The sequence below is a fragment of the Vitis vinifera genome, chromosome 16, assembly GCF_030704535.1.
Source record: "Vitis vinifera cultivar Pinot Noir 40024 chromosome 16, ASM3070453v1".
NCBI classification, from domain to species: domain Eukaryota; kingdom Viridiplantae; phylum Streptophyta; class Magnoliopsida; order Vitales; family Vitaceae; genus Vitis; species Vitis vinifera.
In genome coordinates, this window is record NC_081820.1 from 277,621 (window position 1) to 294,095 (window position 16,475).

The window sequence follows — 16,475 nt, forward strand, 5'->3', positions numbered from 1 at the left end:
CATACTATTAGTTTTTTTGGTACTCGAAAAACAATACTTTGATAAAAAAAAATTTATTAGAAAGGTAAATGACTCTTCCTAAAATTACTATCAAACAGACTCTTAATCTAGAAAAGTTGGGGAATTTCCGGACCTACGAAGTTGTTCACCACCCACCACCTCCAGCACACCTGATGCAGCCTAGGCTCGGTCTTATCAACTTCGTAAAATGAACAATGAACATAAACAAATTAGCCAAATGGCTATTAGTCACTACAACCTTTACTCAAATGTTCATCTGCACTTTTGAGAACAATACTTGAGCAAATTGATGACCTTGAATGTGAAAACTCACGCTTAAAAAAGGAGTGGTTTATCTCATCAAGGTTTGTCCCCAACAAATGCGCATATAAGGTTGCTTTTATTTGTCAACACATAGATGGCAACCTAAGCCAAAAAAGAACCATAGAAATTTGTTTTTCCTTTCTTAAAGAGCATCCATGGCAACTGATGGAACAAGTTAAACCTGAAAGGGGAGAAAGGACTTCTATTTAGAGGCTATCAAAATTGATGGGGTCACGCAGGAACCTCTCCATCTCTCTTGCTCTGGTCTTTATGGACATATCAAACATCTTCTGATCGAATTCCACCAAGAATACTGGGATCAATCTGGCATATCATATTATACATGTATAAACGGGAGAATTAGAATTGCTTACATTATACCAATAAGGCTTTTTCCCATAGAATAAGTTAAGGGCAATATACTTCATACCTCTGCTCAAGCTTCACCTTCTTCCCATGGCCGATTATATCCTGCAGTGTCTCCTTCAGTTCTTTCTCCTCTTGTGGGGGAAGGGGCTGGTACAAGAAAAGAGCAGAAAACAGCCTTTGACAAAATCCGTCAACCAGGAAGAATTTATCAGACACAACACATTTTGTTTCATTTTTTTTTAAAGTCCAAGGATTATATTTGCAAGCAGGGCACAGAAGAATTTGGAGAAAGAAAATACTTAATCCACTTCAGTTTTTTTGTTTTTCCTAGGGCATCTAACTTGAGTAAAAAGAACTAAGGCATATGAATCTAACAAATTTTTATAAATATAATGTCAAAGAGTTTTATTTTTCAAACCAGAAACCTGGCATGCATACCAGTGTCATATGTCAATAACGGTATCCATCAATCAAGTAGCACTATCCAACAATTTAGTAGGAAACAGTTTCCTCTCTCAGGTTATTATTCAAGCTGGCAAAATTTGACCTAAATCTTCTAACAATTGTTGGTTTGGGATCACATGATCTAGAGCACAAGTGACTATTGTAGGAATCTAGTTGTTAAGGTATTAAATTTGTTTAGGCCAAATTGAAGTTTGTAGGTATGAAAGCCCAATGTGAGGTCAAGGAATTTGTTCTCTTTCTTTGCTGGAACGCCTCGGATACAACATATTTAACAGATAGGCGCATCAGACACAATTCCACACCCAAAACCCTTGTTTCTCTGTGTGTGGATGTGTGTTCCTCATGGTCTGACATGTCCATGTGACCAAGGTTTAAGCACTGAATCTATTCAGACGATGAACGCAGGTTTAGGGTTTGTTATGCTCACAGATCTACCAACCCGATTAGCATCTGTCCAGTAAGAACGTGACATACCAAAGCAAAGAAGATAGTAATAGACAAAGTAAATAAAGCTACAAGGAAGTGAAGAAAACTACATATTTCGAGCCGAAGATTGGGCACTTTAGAAAGAAAACCTACAGCATAATATATGGAGCACTGATATCAGAATATCTATGCATGGCACTAAAACCTTCCGTAATGGAGAAAGGCCTGTAGATATAGCATGAATGGAAATTAAGGAATCAAAGTTGTATCAAAGATGACCAACAACAGCTTTGTTGCAATCATGTAGAAACCATCACCATAAAAATTCATGTTAACCATGTGCTAGTAATATTCCAAGATCGACAGAGTTTTATAGGCCTCAAAAGAGAGAGAGAAGGAAAAAAAATAAAAGCACCATTTATTTACAAGTGACAGAAAGTTCAAAGCAGAGAAACTTACAATTACAGATGTCACAACAGCTTTAACTTCTCCCTGGTGGGCCATGGCTAACTCCAAAAAATTTTGACTGTACTTTCTAAGTTCCTTAGTCTTCCATTCTCAGCCAAAAACAACTAGCACAGATGAAACATTATTAATTTAAAAGGAAAAAGAAATAAAAGAGGTACTAAAATTAGACAGCCAAGCAAATAAATTTAGTGTAAAGCAAAGGCCAAGAATAAACAAATCAACTAGGAAACCAGTTACTAAAAAACATACAATACTTGTTTAAACATACAATACAAAAACAACAATAGCAACAAAAAATAATAATAATAATGATAATGATAATGATTCATGATTGATTAGAATAAGCATAGTTTCTCTCGGTTTGAGGACTATCCCATGAACTAAAAGAACCTGTACAGAGGTCTATCAATTTAGGTAAGAAAGGCCAAGAAGGAGGGGTAAAAACAAAGCTTCACTTCTCCAAATTCTTCCACACAACAAACAAAATGACCATGACAAGCTTATCATACCCAAGAAGTTCTTTGTAACATCTGAGAATTTAGTTTCAGACAAAATTGCAGCTACAGCCTTCACTCTTGCATCCCTAGGCACTGACAAGTTCTTCATGAACTCAGAAAATTTCTTACTTCTATTTGAAGCTTCAACAAAGTCAACAATCTCAGACTCAACAATGTGCAGTGCATTAGCTTTTACTGCAGAGATGTACAAAGCAGAGACATAGTTTCCAGAGCCCCCAAACAAAGGCAAAGGTACCTGAAATTTCATTGAGAAGGAACAGAACAAGATTAAAACAAATGAGAACCGAGATACATTGTAAGGTTTGATTATTGATGATTGCAACGATCTCTACATCTTTAAGCTAGACAACCTGCAAAAGAGGATGGAAAAGATATAGATACTCATGCCCTGTGCCAAAAAGCAACATTTGAAGCATAAAGACATTACAAAAGGGGAAACTGGAATCTGCAAGTCATTCATAAGTACTCCAGATACAAAGTATACAAAGTTGTCCCTAACTTTCCTACCGGGATGTCAAGCACCCCGGTCTGCCTCCCACCCTTGCCCACCCCCATACCTCCCATAAACTTTGAGTACCAAGGTGAGGAATGGGGAGGTAAAAATTAATCCTTCTTCACACATGGACTACTCAAAATGGGTTGCATCCCATATAAACTTAATGATATAGCTTTTCAATGAATAGACTCAAAATGCTAAATATCTTTGACTACCACCATGCATGAAGGCCGCCTCTCCTAATTTATTTCATGAACAAGGTTCCTCCGATCAAAACAGTGATTTTTCTGGATTGCTAATCAAGAATGATTTTGATCATCTATTTCTAACAAAAATCCTGGAACTCAAAATTTTGATGAGAATTTTCAAAGCATCAAAACGAGAATTTGGCCATACTCTGGTGGAGACAAGCAATACATGTCTCCTAAAAATCTCCTTCCTACATATCCAAGTACAAAGAGGCTCCAAACCCACCTTAGATACCTGGATTGTTGCACTGCTTTCTACAGTCCATCTGCTGCCTTGATCAGTATACCAAGCACTACACTTGGGTCTTCAACATTTTCCTTCACAAGCTCTAGTTTCCTCACCTCAAATAGTTCCCTCCAAGCAAAAGACTTATCTATCAAAATCAAATAGAGAGGCTTTGAGCCACAAATTTATGAAGAGCAAGACCTTAACAATTAGTCCACATGATCCAGAGGTAGTAGATAAATTGATCAACTTGACATTTAAACATATATTTCTCAATTTCCAAAACTACTTTCACAGCACTAAATCTCTCTTAACTGCCAGAAGCACCCTCCAATTTGACATTTAGATATCCATCACAAGTTTGCATGGCAGAAAATTCTGATCCATCTCCATTTTCAGATGGAAAACTTCCATCAAGGGGTTGTAAAAGAAGGAAAATTCTCTGCATCATCCACTCCATCAAATGTAATAATTAATAAATATTTGATACAAGAGTTAGAATGTTGTAACCATGTACCAAGTCCTTGACACCTACTAGCCTTTATGCAATTCAAAATCCTAGTCACCATTATCAAATGTGGAGTGCAAAAAGTTCAAGACAAAAGTAAAATATACATGATTCAAAAAAAGGGAGAAGCTAGGAACTCAGTAGCATCCATGACCAGGATTCAGCAGATAAAGAGGGATCACTCTTGAAAAAACATGTGTTGCATAGTAGATATTGACCTGAATCGGTTTTCAGATCATGGGCTTAATGGCTCATTGGTTCATGGCTAAATTCAGAATGATTAGCTAACTAGTCTTAATGATGATTGTCAAAGAAACAAGCATCCAATAAGCTAAAAACCTGTTAACACAATTCAGATTGTTGGAGAGTTTAAAATTTTAGAAGCACGAAGTTGGAAAAAGCTGTGTGAAGTCCAAAAGTGTCAATGAATTAGTCTCCAAGCATGCTTCCCTCAAAGAGTAAGTTTCCAGCATGTATGTTGCAATTCAAATATTGAATAGCTGATACTATCTGAAATTTTTAAATAAATAAATAAATAACTCCTCCTATACGTAACAGAGACAGTGCACAGTAAACTGATGGTAACAATTCAACAAATTAAACCTTACATGCGCCCAGGAAAAAGAGGAAGAGGAAAAAAAACACTGTAGAACATCCCATCTGTGACTTCAAATCTTTGTTTGGATCTAGGCGATTACTTAAGAAATAAAAAGAAAATAGAAGAGAATTCCAATTTCTCTTGTTTAGTTATGCTAGCAAACATGAAACATGATGAAAATTATTTGAAAACATACACATTTTTGGACTCTTCATTCTCAATTTAAGAAACAAAAACAGTGGAGACAGGGTCAAGAAAAATTGTTTTGTTCAGATTTGTAAGTGCCTTTTTATTTTCTTTCCTTTGTCCTTCCTTTTTTATTGCCTTTACTTATCTCTTGCCTACCTTTGTTGTCAAACTTTTGAAGATCCAAATGGAGTCCAAAAAGTTTCAAATCCCTTCTAAATCACTACCACCCATTTGGGTTGACCGGGTCCCCTCAAAACTGTTTTTAAACAATTGCCAATGAATTAACTTCCTACATATACTGATAGGCATGCATAACGACACATACTGATTCATAATGTTTTAGTGACCCAAAAAGAGCAGTTTGGCACACAAGTCCTCCCAACCATCTTGAAGATGGCGGTTCCACCAATGGGATTTTGATGGTACAACTCAAATTTTCAAATCAAGACAGTGCCCAATAGTTGTGTATCAAAGCTTTTAAGTCAAGTTTCTCCCAGTGGAAAAAGTTACCTTAACTTTCCGTTCCTTTGCTCCTGATGCAGTGGCATGATTCCTTGAGAACTGTATGAATAACGTGGATAAAAATCAGACAGGACAAAGAAATGAAGCGAATAAACAGAAAAGTAGATATATGATTCGTAAAAGGTCTTTGAATATTATTCCACAAAATAATCACACCAGGGATGCTTTTAACAAAAAAATTGCACATGGCATGTCAGAAGATCATATCCTACTCAACCTATTAGTTGGAATAACTGGCAGTTACTGCACAGCCTTAGAAAAATATGCTACATAACACAAAAAGTAGAAGAATTAAAAGCAGAAAACTTTTATGCCATGTTTGGTAATGAGAAGGAGGAGTGGAACGAGTATTTAATTCCTTTTCTCTTCCATTCTCATATTTGGATAATTTAAGTGATAATGAAAATAGAACCAAGAATGATTCTAAAAAATAAAATCTCACTTAAAAGTAGATTTCAGGAGGTATTTTGATTTCCTAGTATAAGCATTCCAAAAATTAAAAGATTGAATACTTTATTTGGATAAGTTGTTTTTAAAAATAATTTTTTATTTTGATTTTGTAAAAAACAAATTGTAAATTCAATTTATATAATATAAAATAAATTTAATTCAAAAAACAATTTTGTAATTACAAATGAATTAAAAATAGTAATTTTTAATAATATTATGATAAAATCATAAATTATATATATATTTTTATAAATAGGTGTGGACCCCGCATTTCGTGCTCATGCGTTCCCCACTCGATGGTGAGCTCGATTTTTATTTTGAAAAAATGATTTAATCGGTTAAAAAAAATGACTTGGAGTCGCCACTTATTTTTGTTTTATTTTTAAAGGGTAAACAAAATAAGAAAGAAAAACTCTAAGTGTGACTCTTTGTTTTGGAAAAGGTCGGTCTACGAAAAAACCGGATCGAGTTCAGGGGTCAGGTTACTTATCGAGAAGGTACAGTGAAGACCGTAGCACCCCTCTAAGTCCCTAAAACGGGTCTCTACTAATAAAATGAAGCAATCATGGCATCTAATAAGGAAATTAATGGGTACCCGAATCTATCATGCACATATGAGTATCAGAATATGCATAGAGAATAACCAAAGTGGAAGTGGATGCCTACCTGATCAGCAAACGACAACGCACTGTCACAAAATAGGGTTAGTGCATAGTAATGAACATAAAGTATGTCACTCATATCACCAAACAGAAAAAATCACCAATAGCGCGCATGATATTTCATTCAAATTCATTTTATTTTGAAGAAAATTTATTGATGTAGGGCCCCCACCAAAGCCCGTTTATTTTGCATGAATTAATTCCGTAAACTCCATCACTCAGAATTACAGAATTTAAATTCATGCTTATTTTAAATCATTTTAAAATCATGAAAAATTCGAAAGTTGCTCATCGAAAAGAAAATGGCGGCCAAATTTATTGAAAATGGGATCTTGGGAACCTCAAGAAAATGCTCTAAGGATGAAGAAGAAGGTGGAACGTCGGCGGGACAGAATTCCGGATGCGAGATATCCGGGGAAGGTTGAACGTCGATCGGACAGAATTCCGGATGTGAGATATCCGAAGAAGGTGGAACGTCGGTCAGATAGAATTCCGGATGTGAGATACCCGGGTGGAATGTCGAAGGAGAAGAATTTCGGATGTGAGATGTTCGGGTGGAATGTCGGGGGAGGGGGAAGAATTTCAGATGTGAGGCATCCGGATGGAATGCCGACGGAGAAGAATTCCGGATGTGAGACATCCGGATAAGGTAGAACGTTGGCCGGACAGAATTCTGGATGTGAGACATTCGGGTGGAATGAGAGAGAATTTTCGTCTGGGTGGAACGAGCGATGCCACGTGTCGCAAGGGGTTGTCTGCATGTCCAAGGGAGAGGGAGCCACGCGGCAATTTTTAGGGAGGATCCCACATACACATGGGTATTGATGATGAGTTAAACGGGCATGAAAGGTGACAATATGGTAGTGATTAATTCCCCTTCTTTCCACAAATTCCTTCCTATATCATCTTGAGACATCACCTCCCGGTATGCGATGCGTGGGGGTTTACGCATGATGAAGATAAATGGGAATAGGAGTGGAGTGATGGATGAGGGCATAGGCATGTTGGATAAAACGATGAATAATAAACGAGAATGGGTATGGGGATGCTGATGAGGTGAGCTTTGCTGCCATGACAACTATTCCAGATTTCCTAGGATCTCCTTCAAGCAGGGATGAGAAAATGGATGCGTACCATGGACGGATATCAAGAGCAGAGGAGGATGACAAAACAGAACACGAAGAGTAGATACGAGAAAATGAGCCCGATAAGCTATGCTTCATATCATACCAACAGACTTAGATGATGGTGGGTAAGATTAAATGAGTATCAAATGAAAAGTAAAACGTGGTTACAAAAATATCTCATGAAAAATCAAAACCAGAGCAAACTAAACCACTACAAAACCATTAGCAAAAATATGAACGTATTCACTCCCAATCAACAATCATCATCCGAGAATCAATAAAAACAAAGTAGAAAAGCACACCAATAAAAGCTGACGAATAATATACAATAAACGTACCTCAAAATAACTCTCTCCAACTAGGTGGGCAAGAAATCGGACAGCTATCCTTCCTCTCAAGCAACCAGCCAAGGAATCCCTATTTTCCACTAGTCCTCTCAAGCTAAACTCTCCCCATTTCTGTTCCTCCTCCTCTTTTCTCTTCCTCAATGCTCTCTCTGGATATCCTCTTTCTTCCCAATGTTGTCCCTTCCCCCCTTTTCCGAATTTGCCTTTCCAACGATCTCTGTCGTAGCCACCTTTTCTGCACCTCTCCTTCTACAGCCACCTTTCCTTCTCTCTCATCCGCGCCCCCCTAATGGCCTGCGGGACCCCCCTCCAGAAAGTTCCTCCACGTGTCAAAGTCCTACTGCAGCTTCAAAAAGCGAGGTTGATTCCTTATGGTCACTAAGGATGTGACACGTGGCCCGCTGGGATAGTGACATCTGGCTAAAAATGTGATCTACAAAAACAAATAGAAAAAAAGTGACCCGTGCCTAAATGAGGGTCTACAATAGGATATTAACCTCTCATCAAAGTATAATTGATTTATTTTGTTAAAAATAAAAAATAATAATTTATTTAATAATTGCTAATACTATTTTTAAAAATTATTAAACTTATTACTTTGTTTTTAAAAATTGTTTTTTAAGAAAAACAACCAAACAATAATATTAATTTTTAAAAATAATTTTATTTTTAAATTAGAAGCCCAAATAGGTTTTTATTATTTAGTAGAAAAAGATCTCAAAGATGTTTCCTTCTTTAAATAAATAAATTTAAAAAATAATTATTTTAATTTATGAGTTTCTCTTAAAAAGAAAAGAAAATATTATTTTAAATAATATGTACGGATTATTGTCAATTTATTTCTTTTTTTCATTTTCATTTCATTACTTAACATTAAAACAGAACAAATATTCATTCCAACCTTATATTTGTATATGCATCCAAATACAAAAATTGAAATCATCAAATTCATTCCCATTCAAAAAAATATAGGAATGGATAAAAATATTTCATTCTCGTCCCTGTTCCCATGAACCAAACATGATGTTACAGTGGGTAGTTTCTGTTTGGTTTTTCTCTACTATAACAAAAAATTATGGAAATAGAAATCTACATGGAAAATGTTTTGATATTCCCAGAAGACAATTTTCAAAAAAATGTGCTTGCAAATACATTTCCAGGACCATTAGTTTTCAATTAAAGAAAAAACTAATTATAAAAATCACAGAAATGACTTTTGCGTTCCCCTATTTGGCGGGTAGAGGTTTCATGTCCTTAGCCCCAGCATTTTGAGATTCAAAATTCTATTTTCTTCTGTGTTCCTAAGTTTTTCTGGGCAACCAAACATATTAAAGACGAAAAACAATTTATCTGACTACAGCATAATATTTAAGGAAAAACTACAAAAAAAAAAAAAAACAGCTAAAAGATCAGAGAGGAGAAAAACTCAAGCCAGATAAAACAAAAGAAAACAGAAGAATTGGATCGCTTTAAGCCACAACGAAGTGAAAACAAATGAAAATATGCTTTTTACTTTTTCTTGTTTTTGCCTTTTAGTACCTCGGAAGAATTGAGAGCAGGGCAGAGTAGCGACCGTTGAACGGGCGATCCATGAGTGGAGATCGAACCGGATTTCAGAAGCTTCTAGAGAAAAGGGAGGCTTGATGATCTGATGCGCGCCGCACAACGCCATTTTGTTTGCACTTCCTTTGTTCTCTGTGAATGAGGCTAAGAACTTCCTGTTGAGATATTAGGAATGTTTAGATATTAGGAAAGTTAAGATATTATGAATATTGAGATATTAGAAAAGTTGAGATATTAGGATATTAGTTGTTATTTCCTTATATTATTCTTTCCTTGTATCATCATTTCCCATTCTTAGAATGGTGATTACCCTTTATATATACTCTGTACATGAACAAAGAAAGGATGAATGAAAAACTATCATTTATCAATTTCAACATGGTATCAGAGCCAGGGAATTGAAATCCTGGATATTTTGTCGTAAGGCCAACAATCGCCCCTCCTTTGCGAGAGAAAAAAAAATGAGTGAAAAAAGTACTATTGTTTTTCAATCTGAAGGTACTTTCAATCCAGGAATTATTTTGACTGAATCAAACTATGATGTTTGGTCACAACTCGTGGAGATGCATATTGCCGAACGGGAAAAACTTTCCTATATCCGAGGTAAGACAAATCTACCAAAAGAGTCAGAAGATGGATATGAAAAATGGTATGCTGAGAATCAAAAGGTGAAGAGATGGTTGTTAATGTCCATGAGTCCAGAAATTATGAAGCGTTACTTACGCTTACCCACCGCACAAGAAATTTGGAGTGCATTATCAAAGACCTTCTATGATGGAAGTGATGAATTACAAGTTTTCACTTTGAATAAAAAAGCCTTCACTGCCAAAGGTCTGAATCAAATAAGTTATTTGTAAATCAATTATCTACTGTAGTTATTCCTAACAGTGTGCAGGAAGCCTTAGTTGATCCAAGGTGGAAAGCAAGATTGGTTAGCTGATATCCTCACCAAAGTTGTCTCAAGTCAAGTATTCTAAAAAATTTTAGACAAGTTGGGCATGTGTGACATCTATGCACCAACTTGAGGGGGAGTGTTGAGATATTAGGAATGTTTAGATATTAGGAAAGTTAAGATATTATGAATATTGAGATATTAGGAATATTGAGATATTAGGAAAGTTGAGATATTATGATATTAGTTGTTATTTTCTTATATTATTCTTTCCTTGTATCATCATTTCCCATTCTTAGAATGGTGATTACCCTCTATATATACTCTGTACATGAACAAAGAAAGGATGAATGAAAAACTATCATTCATCAATTTCAACACTTCCTGCCTTCTCAATTCCAGCAAATCAAAACAACCCAAACCAAAAACCTAATACCAAGACTTCACAATTCAACCAACAAACAAAATAAAAAAACCACGATCAAAACCGAGCGATCGATGCTTAATGACGATTGACAGAACACGTTGGAAAGCAAAGAGAGTATGTTTTTAACACGCGCACGTGATTCAAATTTATTACCATTTATATATATATATATATATATATATAAGTTGCTATTTTTAATATTATTTAGTAAATTTTGAATTAAAAAATTCAAAATTATTTAGCTGGTTCAATTTCTCATCTGATAAAAAAAAAAAAATAAATAACAATGACATAAAAAGATGGAAAATCGGATAAAATCTCATATTCAATAATTAATTTTTAATTATAAAAATAATTATACTAATAGAAGTAATTATTATTGGACAATTTAAAAGGTTTTTATGTTATGAAAATTTTAAGTTGATGCAATACACTATTAAAAACTTCAAATTAAAATTAACGGTTGAATAAGTAAATATAATATAAAAATAATGAAATTATAAACTTAATAATCCTTAGTAAAGGGTGTGTTAAATTAAAATAAATAAGTGTAGGAGATAAATATAAAAAAATATTAGCATATGGGATGGTTTGAGTAAGAGCTCTATTCGATGATCTTTTTTTATTACTTCATCAAAGGTAAGGGAATATTTCGTTCAAGATAGAACCGATGGGATCTTACTTTAATTTCACGTAGCAAAAAGGTTTAAGAATGCGGGCTTAAGCTATAAATATTGAGATAATTTGAAGTTAATAACATCTTTGATCATTTCCTAATCGAAAGGAATTTATGAGTTCAATAACCAAGAAATCGTATACTTTAAAAGACGTATACTTTAAAAGACTAGGTTATCGCCTGTTGATGCGGGGAAGGCCTAGAGACACTATAGCTCCCTAAAATTCTCGCCCCTTCAACTAAGAACGATGATTCCTTTCATTCTCCTACAAAAGATGTTCGGACAAGTAGTCCGAACACACCCTTCGAAGTTTTTGTCAATTTGACAGTCCAACATCTTGGTATTCTTAGGCGTTTCTAAGGAATGCTTACCTCCCCTTTTGACTAGGTCGTCGGGGGGCCTTTTATAGTGTCCGAAGCCCCATCACTTAGAAAATGGGGAGACTCTTTGACTTTTGCAGTCATGATAGTGCTCAGAGGGTGGCAGAACAATCATTATCCTACAGGCGGCTAACAGAGATTGTTGGGGGATGACTTGTTGTCCCACTTGTCTTTTTACTCTACAAGAGGCATAGGGTAGGGCGTAGCTAGTCGTTTGAAAAGACCTGTGAATGTCCTATTGAGTATGCTTTTGGCGAAATAAGTAATGATTGTCCTCGAAATATGGTCAGGGGTCCTATTTGGGACGATAACTATCAAGTCCGAACTGGACGTCTAGACAAAGGGTAGGACGTGCCACGTGAGGCCAGGATGGTTTACCACGTGTACGCATAGGGGTGGTCCCTACATCGCCCACAAGTGAGAGTGACAAAAATCGAAGTGAAGGTTCATAAATTTATAAAAATAAACAAAAAAATAAAAGTCAATTTCATTGAGACACCTTGAGTTTTGATGTAAGTATACTTGCTTGCTATTGGTTTCAAAATTTGTTGCTTAGCATCATAAAATTTTTTTATAAGATTTATTTTTTTAGAGGATTTTAAGTAAAAATATTTTAAATAAAATATTTAAAAATTCTCTAAAAATGGAACCTTATTCTCTAAAATATAAAATTTATACTTGAAATACATATATAGGGTGTAAATTAATGAACTTCGAAACCAATAGTGGTTTAGTGAATTTACTCTAACCTATTGAGAGATGTAAATGAATCTAATCATGAATTGTTTTTCATATAATATTGTTAGATTTTGAATAATATACCGTGGAAAATAGGTATTAATTGCTTCCATTTCATTCTATTTTACTTTATGTATTCTTTTTTAATTTTTCAATCTTTTTCCAATAATCATCCTTATACTATATTTAATATATGTTTTTTCCACTTATGTTCTTTTTTCTTGTTGGAGATGTTTGATTCTAGGAATACGAAAAAACAAAATAGAAAAAGAAATAAAAGGAAAAAAAAAAATTATGAATTTCATTTTCTTTAAGTTTTTTTTTAATTTTCTTGGTAATTTCCTAAACGGAACTCACTGTTATAGAAAATTAATATTTAATTTTCTCTATAATAATGGTGTTTGAATTCAATCTATATATAAAAATGTTAAAAAAAATGATTTTTGGTTTCACTGTGAAAATATAAAATAAAATAAAATAAAATTAAAAATTTATATATTTTAAAATTATTTAATATTCATGTAATAAAGAAAAATATTTAAAATGAGTTTGAAAAAATATGCGAAAGTAATTTATTGAATTAAAACCTTTTTATTTTTATTTTTTTTTTCACTTAAATTTTCTTAAAAGCGAAAAAACTTTTAGCTCTGGATTATATTTGGTTTTAGAAAATTTAATAATTTTATATTCTAGTTTGAAATTAAATTTTTAATAAAATTTAAAAATAAATTACAAAACCTTAAAAAAAATAAAATAGGATGGATCAAGTGCAATATAAAAAATAATGCATTTGTAAATTTGAATAAACAAACTATTTACAGGACTATTCATTCTAAAGACTTCACTAATCAGTAATCACCAAGCCTCGTCTTTCTTTCAGGGCTGAACCACTTAGGCATAAACTCACAAAAATCTTGACTTGGGAAGTTGGGGTGTGACAGAGACTACATTGCCTACACTAGTGAGGTCAATTAGGAAGGATGGTACTATTGGACAAGCGTGGCACAATTATTGCTCAATAATCATTAAAAAAAAGAAGATACTATAGATTCAAAAGCATATGTCACCAACCACCACCTCTAATATATCCCCCTCCCCCTAAAATGGGAGAAAAACATGAACATATAGATATTGAGATGGTGGTACAGGATTTAGAGGAATGCGTCTACAGTGCTGATATGATGAAGGTGGAAGACTTGTTTGAAGGAAGTGGGTGCTCCTCCTTCAGCAAGCTATTCAATTCCTTCACGAATATTTCCATGGCTGCTGCTGGTAGGCAAAATGGGACCACTATCCCATCTTCTCCTTTATGATTTCTGAACGGAATGTAGAAGCTCGCCACCCCAGGAATGGCCCCCACCCCACCCTTCGCCGCCCCACCATATACCGCCTTCCCCCACCCAAAATCCACGTCCCCGAACCCCGCGCGTGTCAGGTCCGACACCAGGTAGCTCCTCACCACCGTGAAGTGTCGCCGCCCCGTGCTGACCATCAGATCCGCCACTGACTTCATGTACTCTTGGTCGACGGAGTTTTTGGCCCCCTTCACCAAGTCAAGCGCGTACTCCAATGGGTTCCGGCAGAGCTTTCCGGCGGAGCTCAGCGCCACCGGGAAGCCGAAGACGTTGCCGTAGTAGCCGGCGGGGAGAGGGGGTTGGAGCCTGGATCGCGCGTTGACGATGCAGAGCACGCGCACCTCCTCCTCCGGGTCCGGGCGGAGGGCGATGGTGCGGCAGCGCCAGAGGCAGGCGGTGAGGAGCTCGAAGGTGGAGCAGGTGCGGAGGTGGGGAGAGAGGAGGCGGCGGAGGGCGGCGAACTCGGTGGGGCCGAAGAAGAAGGAGCGATGTTCCATGTCATCGAGGGGGATGATGGTGCCTTTGGTGTCGGCCACTTCGTCGTACTCGTGGTGCGTGCGCGTCACGCGCGGCGGGTCTCTAGCATTGAGAAGGTCCCTCCGCCACACGGGTGGAATCGACGGGGCGGAGGCGCCACGCGCCATCTCCCCCACTGCGCTCATGAATTGGACCAGGCCGGCCGCGTCGCTCATGGTATGGTTCAGCCTCAGCCCAAAGATGAACCCTCCGCACTGGAGCCGTGTCACCTGTCAAATCCATGATCCACCATGGCTTAATTTCACATTTCCATATTTGTTTTAAAAATAAAAAAACGGAAATGGGTCCAATCAGGTTACATTTTTTTGGAAAGTAAAAAAATACCTTCAACATAATGGGTAACAAAAGAGACATCACTATCGTTGGACACAAACAAAAGTTGGTAGCAGTCAAATCCTAAAACTTTCTTTTATTTTCCTTTCTATTCAACCTAAAAACAAACATACTTTTAGGATGAGTTCTTCCATATGTTATCCAAAACTTTTCAAAAATAGTTGTGAAAGTATTTTGAAAATTGTTGCAACCATGTTTTATAGAATTAAAAAAAAAATCCGTAATCCGTTTAAAATTAAAAATATTTTTAATTTATTTTTCATAGTTTTATGTATTATATATTTTTTTTTATGCTTAAAAATAATCTTTATTTTTTTTAGGTATTAAACGTGTTTTATGATTTTTTTTTAAATAATAAAAAAATTGTCAAAACCAATTATCACATGCGAGCCACTTGGAGGAAAACTCAAGACTTGACAACACCTATGCTTCTTTCTCTATTATTTCCCTTTTTGTACGTGGATCATTTTGTCCACTCGTTTTTTTGGTCTTTTTCAAGCTTCCCTTTTTTCCACCAAAAATTACATACCCACTAATAACTTTTATATATATATATATATATATATTAAAATTATTTAATCTTTATATAATAAATAAATAAATAAAATCAATATAAAAAATTATTTAAACTTATGTTTTATTTAATTTTTTTATATTTTATCATCTAATCATTATTTGTATTTTAACAAGATAATAAAAAAATATGTATTTTTTTTAATAATGGGATATTATCTTTTGTCAGTAGTAGAAAGTACGTAAAAAAAAAAAAAAAAGTACCTGAATGAGCAATAATGGAGAGTTGAGCACCCCGCCGGAGCCCGGAGCATCGTAAATGAGCTCCTCCAAGCCCGGGAATGGAGGCTGAAGAGCATCGCCGAACTGCTCAAGCGTAACGTCGGCATCGGCTTCAATGAAGACGATACCTTCACCGGTACACTCAACCACCAGCTTCCGCCCTGCCTCTTCCCTGAGCCTCCCGGCAAAGGGGTAGTAGAAGACCAGCGCTCTAGCCACCGCGTCTTTGATCACCTTGGCAGGGTCCCTCCCATGCATGGAGGGGACCTTTTTGTAGAACTGTATGACAGGGATTTGGAAACGGAGACCCTCCTGGTCATCGATGTCCGACAGGGGTTTGAACTCGTGGGGCGTGGGCTTGGCCGGAGCCACCAGTTCTGGCTTGCTCCTTCGCACTGAGAAGACTAGAGAAGGTGGTGGTGCCATGGGTGTTGGGTAGTGAAAGATGCCGGGGTCCAGTGTCAGGGGTAGTGGGCAATGGGGGGTGGCTTGTAGGAGATCCTTGGGTGTGTCTATTTATAAAGAAAAAAGTGGGAGAAGGGAGAGAGAACATTTCTTTTTTCTTTTTTTTAATTATTGGAGTTAGGTGGTTGTGAAGTTCCAATCAAATTTCCTGGCAGCTAGGACTCCAATTGAGTCAATGTTGAACTTGACTTGGAAGGATGATTCCCTTCATTTGCATTCGTGGTAGAAATAGTGTAACATCCCCGTATTGGAGTTTATTCCACACGACATTACAATCAGACAAATTCAAATTTATACCTAATCATTTTTTATGATTCTATAAATTCAAAGAGAATGAAAATTTTCATAAACAATCAAAATAAAATTTACA

At 35.9% G+C, this 16,475-nt stretch overlaps 1 protein-coding gene and 1 pseudogene across 1 annotated transcript; both read right to left on the reverse strand.

The window, feature by feature from the left end:
- Positions 1-202: 202 nt before the first annotated feature.
- LOC100245868 (ATP synthase subunit O, mitochondrial-like) lies at positions 203-10,262 on the reverse strand (annotated as a pseudogene).
- A 3,133-nt stretch (positions 10,263-13,395) lies between these two features.
- Positions 13,396-16,152, reverse strand: LOC100261281 (benzyl alcohol O-benzoyltransferase). Its single transcript, XM_002264563.4, has 2 exons — positions 15,623-16,152; positions 13,396-14,721 (listed from the first exon to the last, which is right to left on the reverse strand). The coding sequence occupies exons 1-2, from the start codon at positions 16,064-16,066 to the stop codon at positions 13,786-13,788; spliced, it is 1,380 nt and encodes a 459-aa protein (XP_002264599.1). The 5' UTR covers positions 16,067-16,152; the 3' UTR covers positions 13,396-13,785.
- Between the last annotated feature and the right edge of the window lie 323 nt (positions 16,153-16,475).

Coding starts and splice junctions, on each gene's coding strand:
- LOC100261281 (XM_002264563.4), bottom strand. CDS start 16,066: ATGGCACCACCACCTTCTCTAGTCTTCTCAGTGCGAAGGAGCAAGCCA. Junction 14,722..15,622: donor CTCCATTATTGCTCATTCAG/GTACTTTTTTTT, acceptor TGGATTTGACAG/GTGACACGGCTCCAGTGCGG.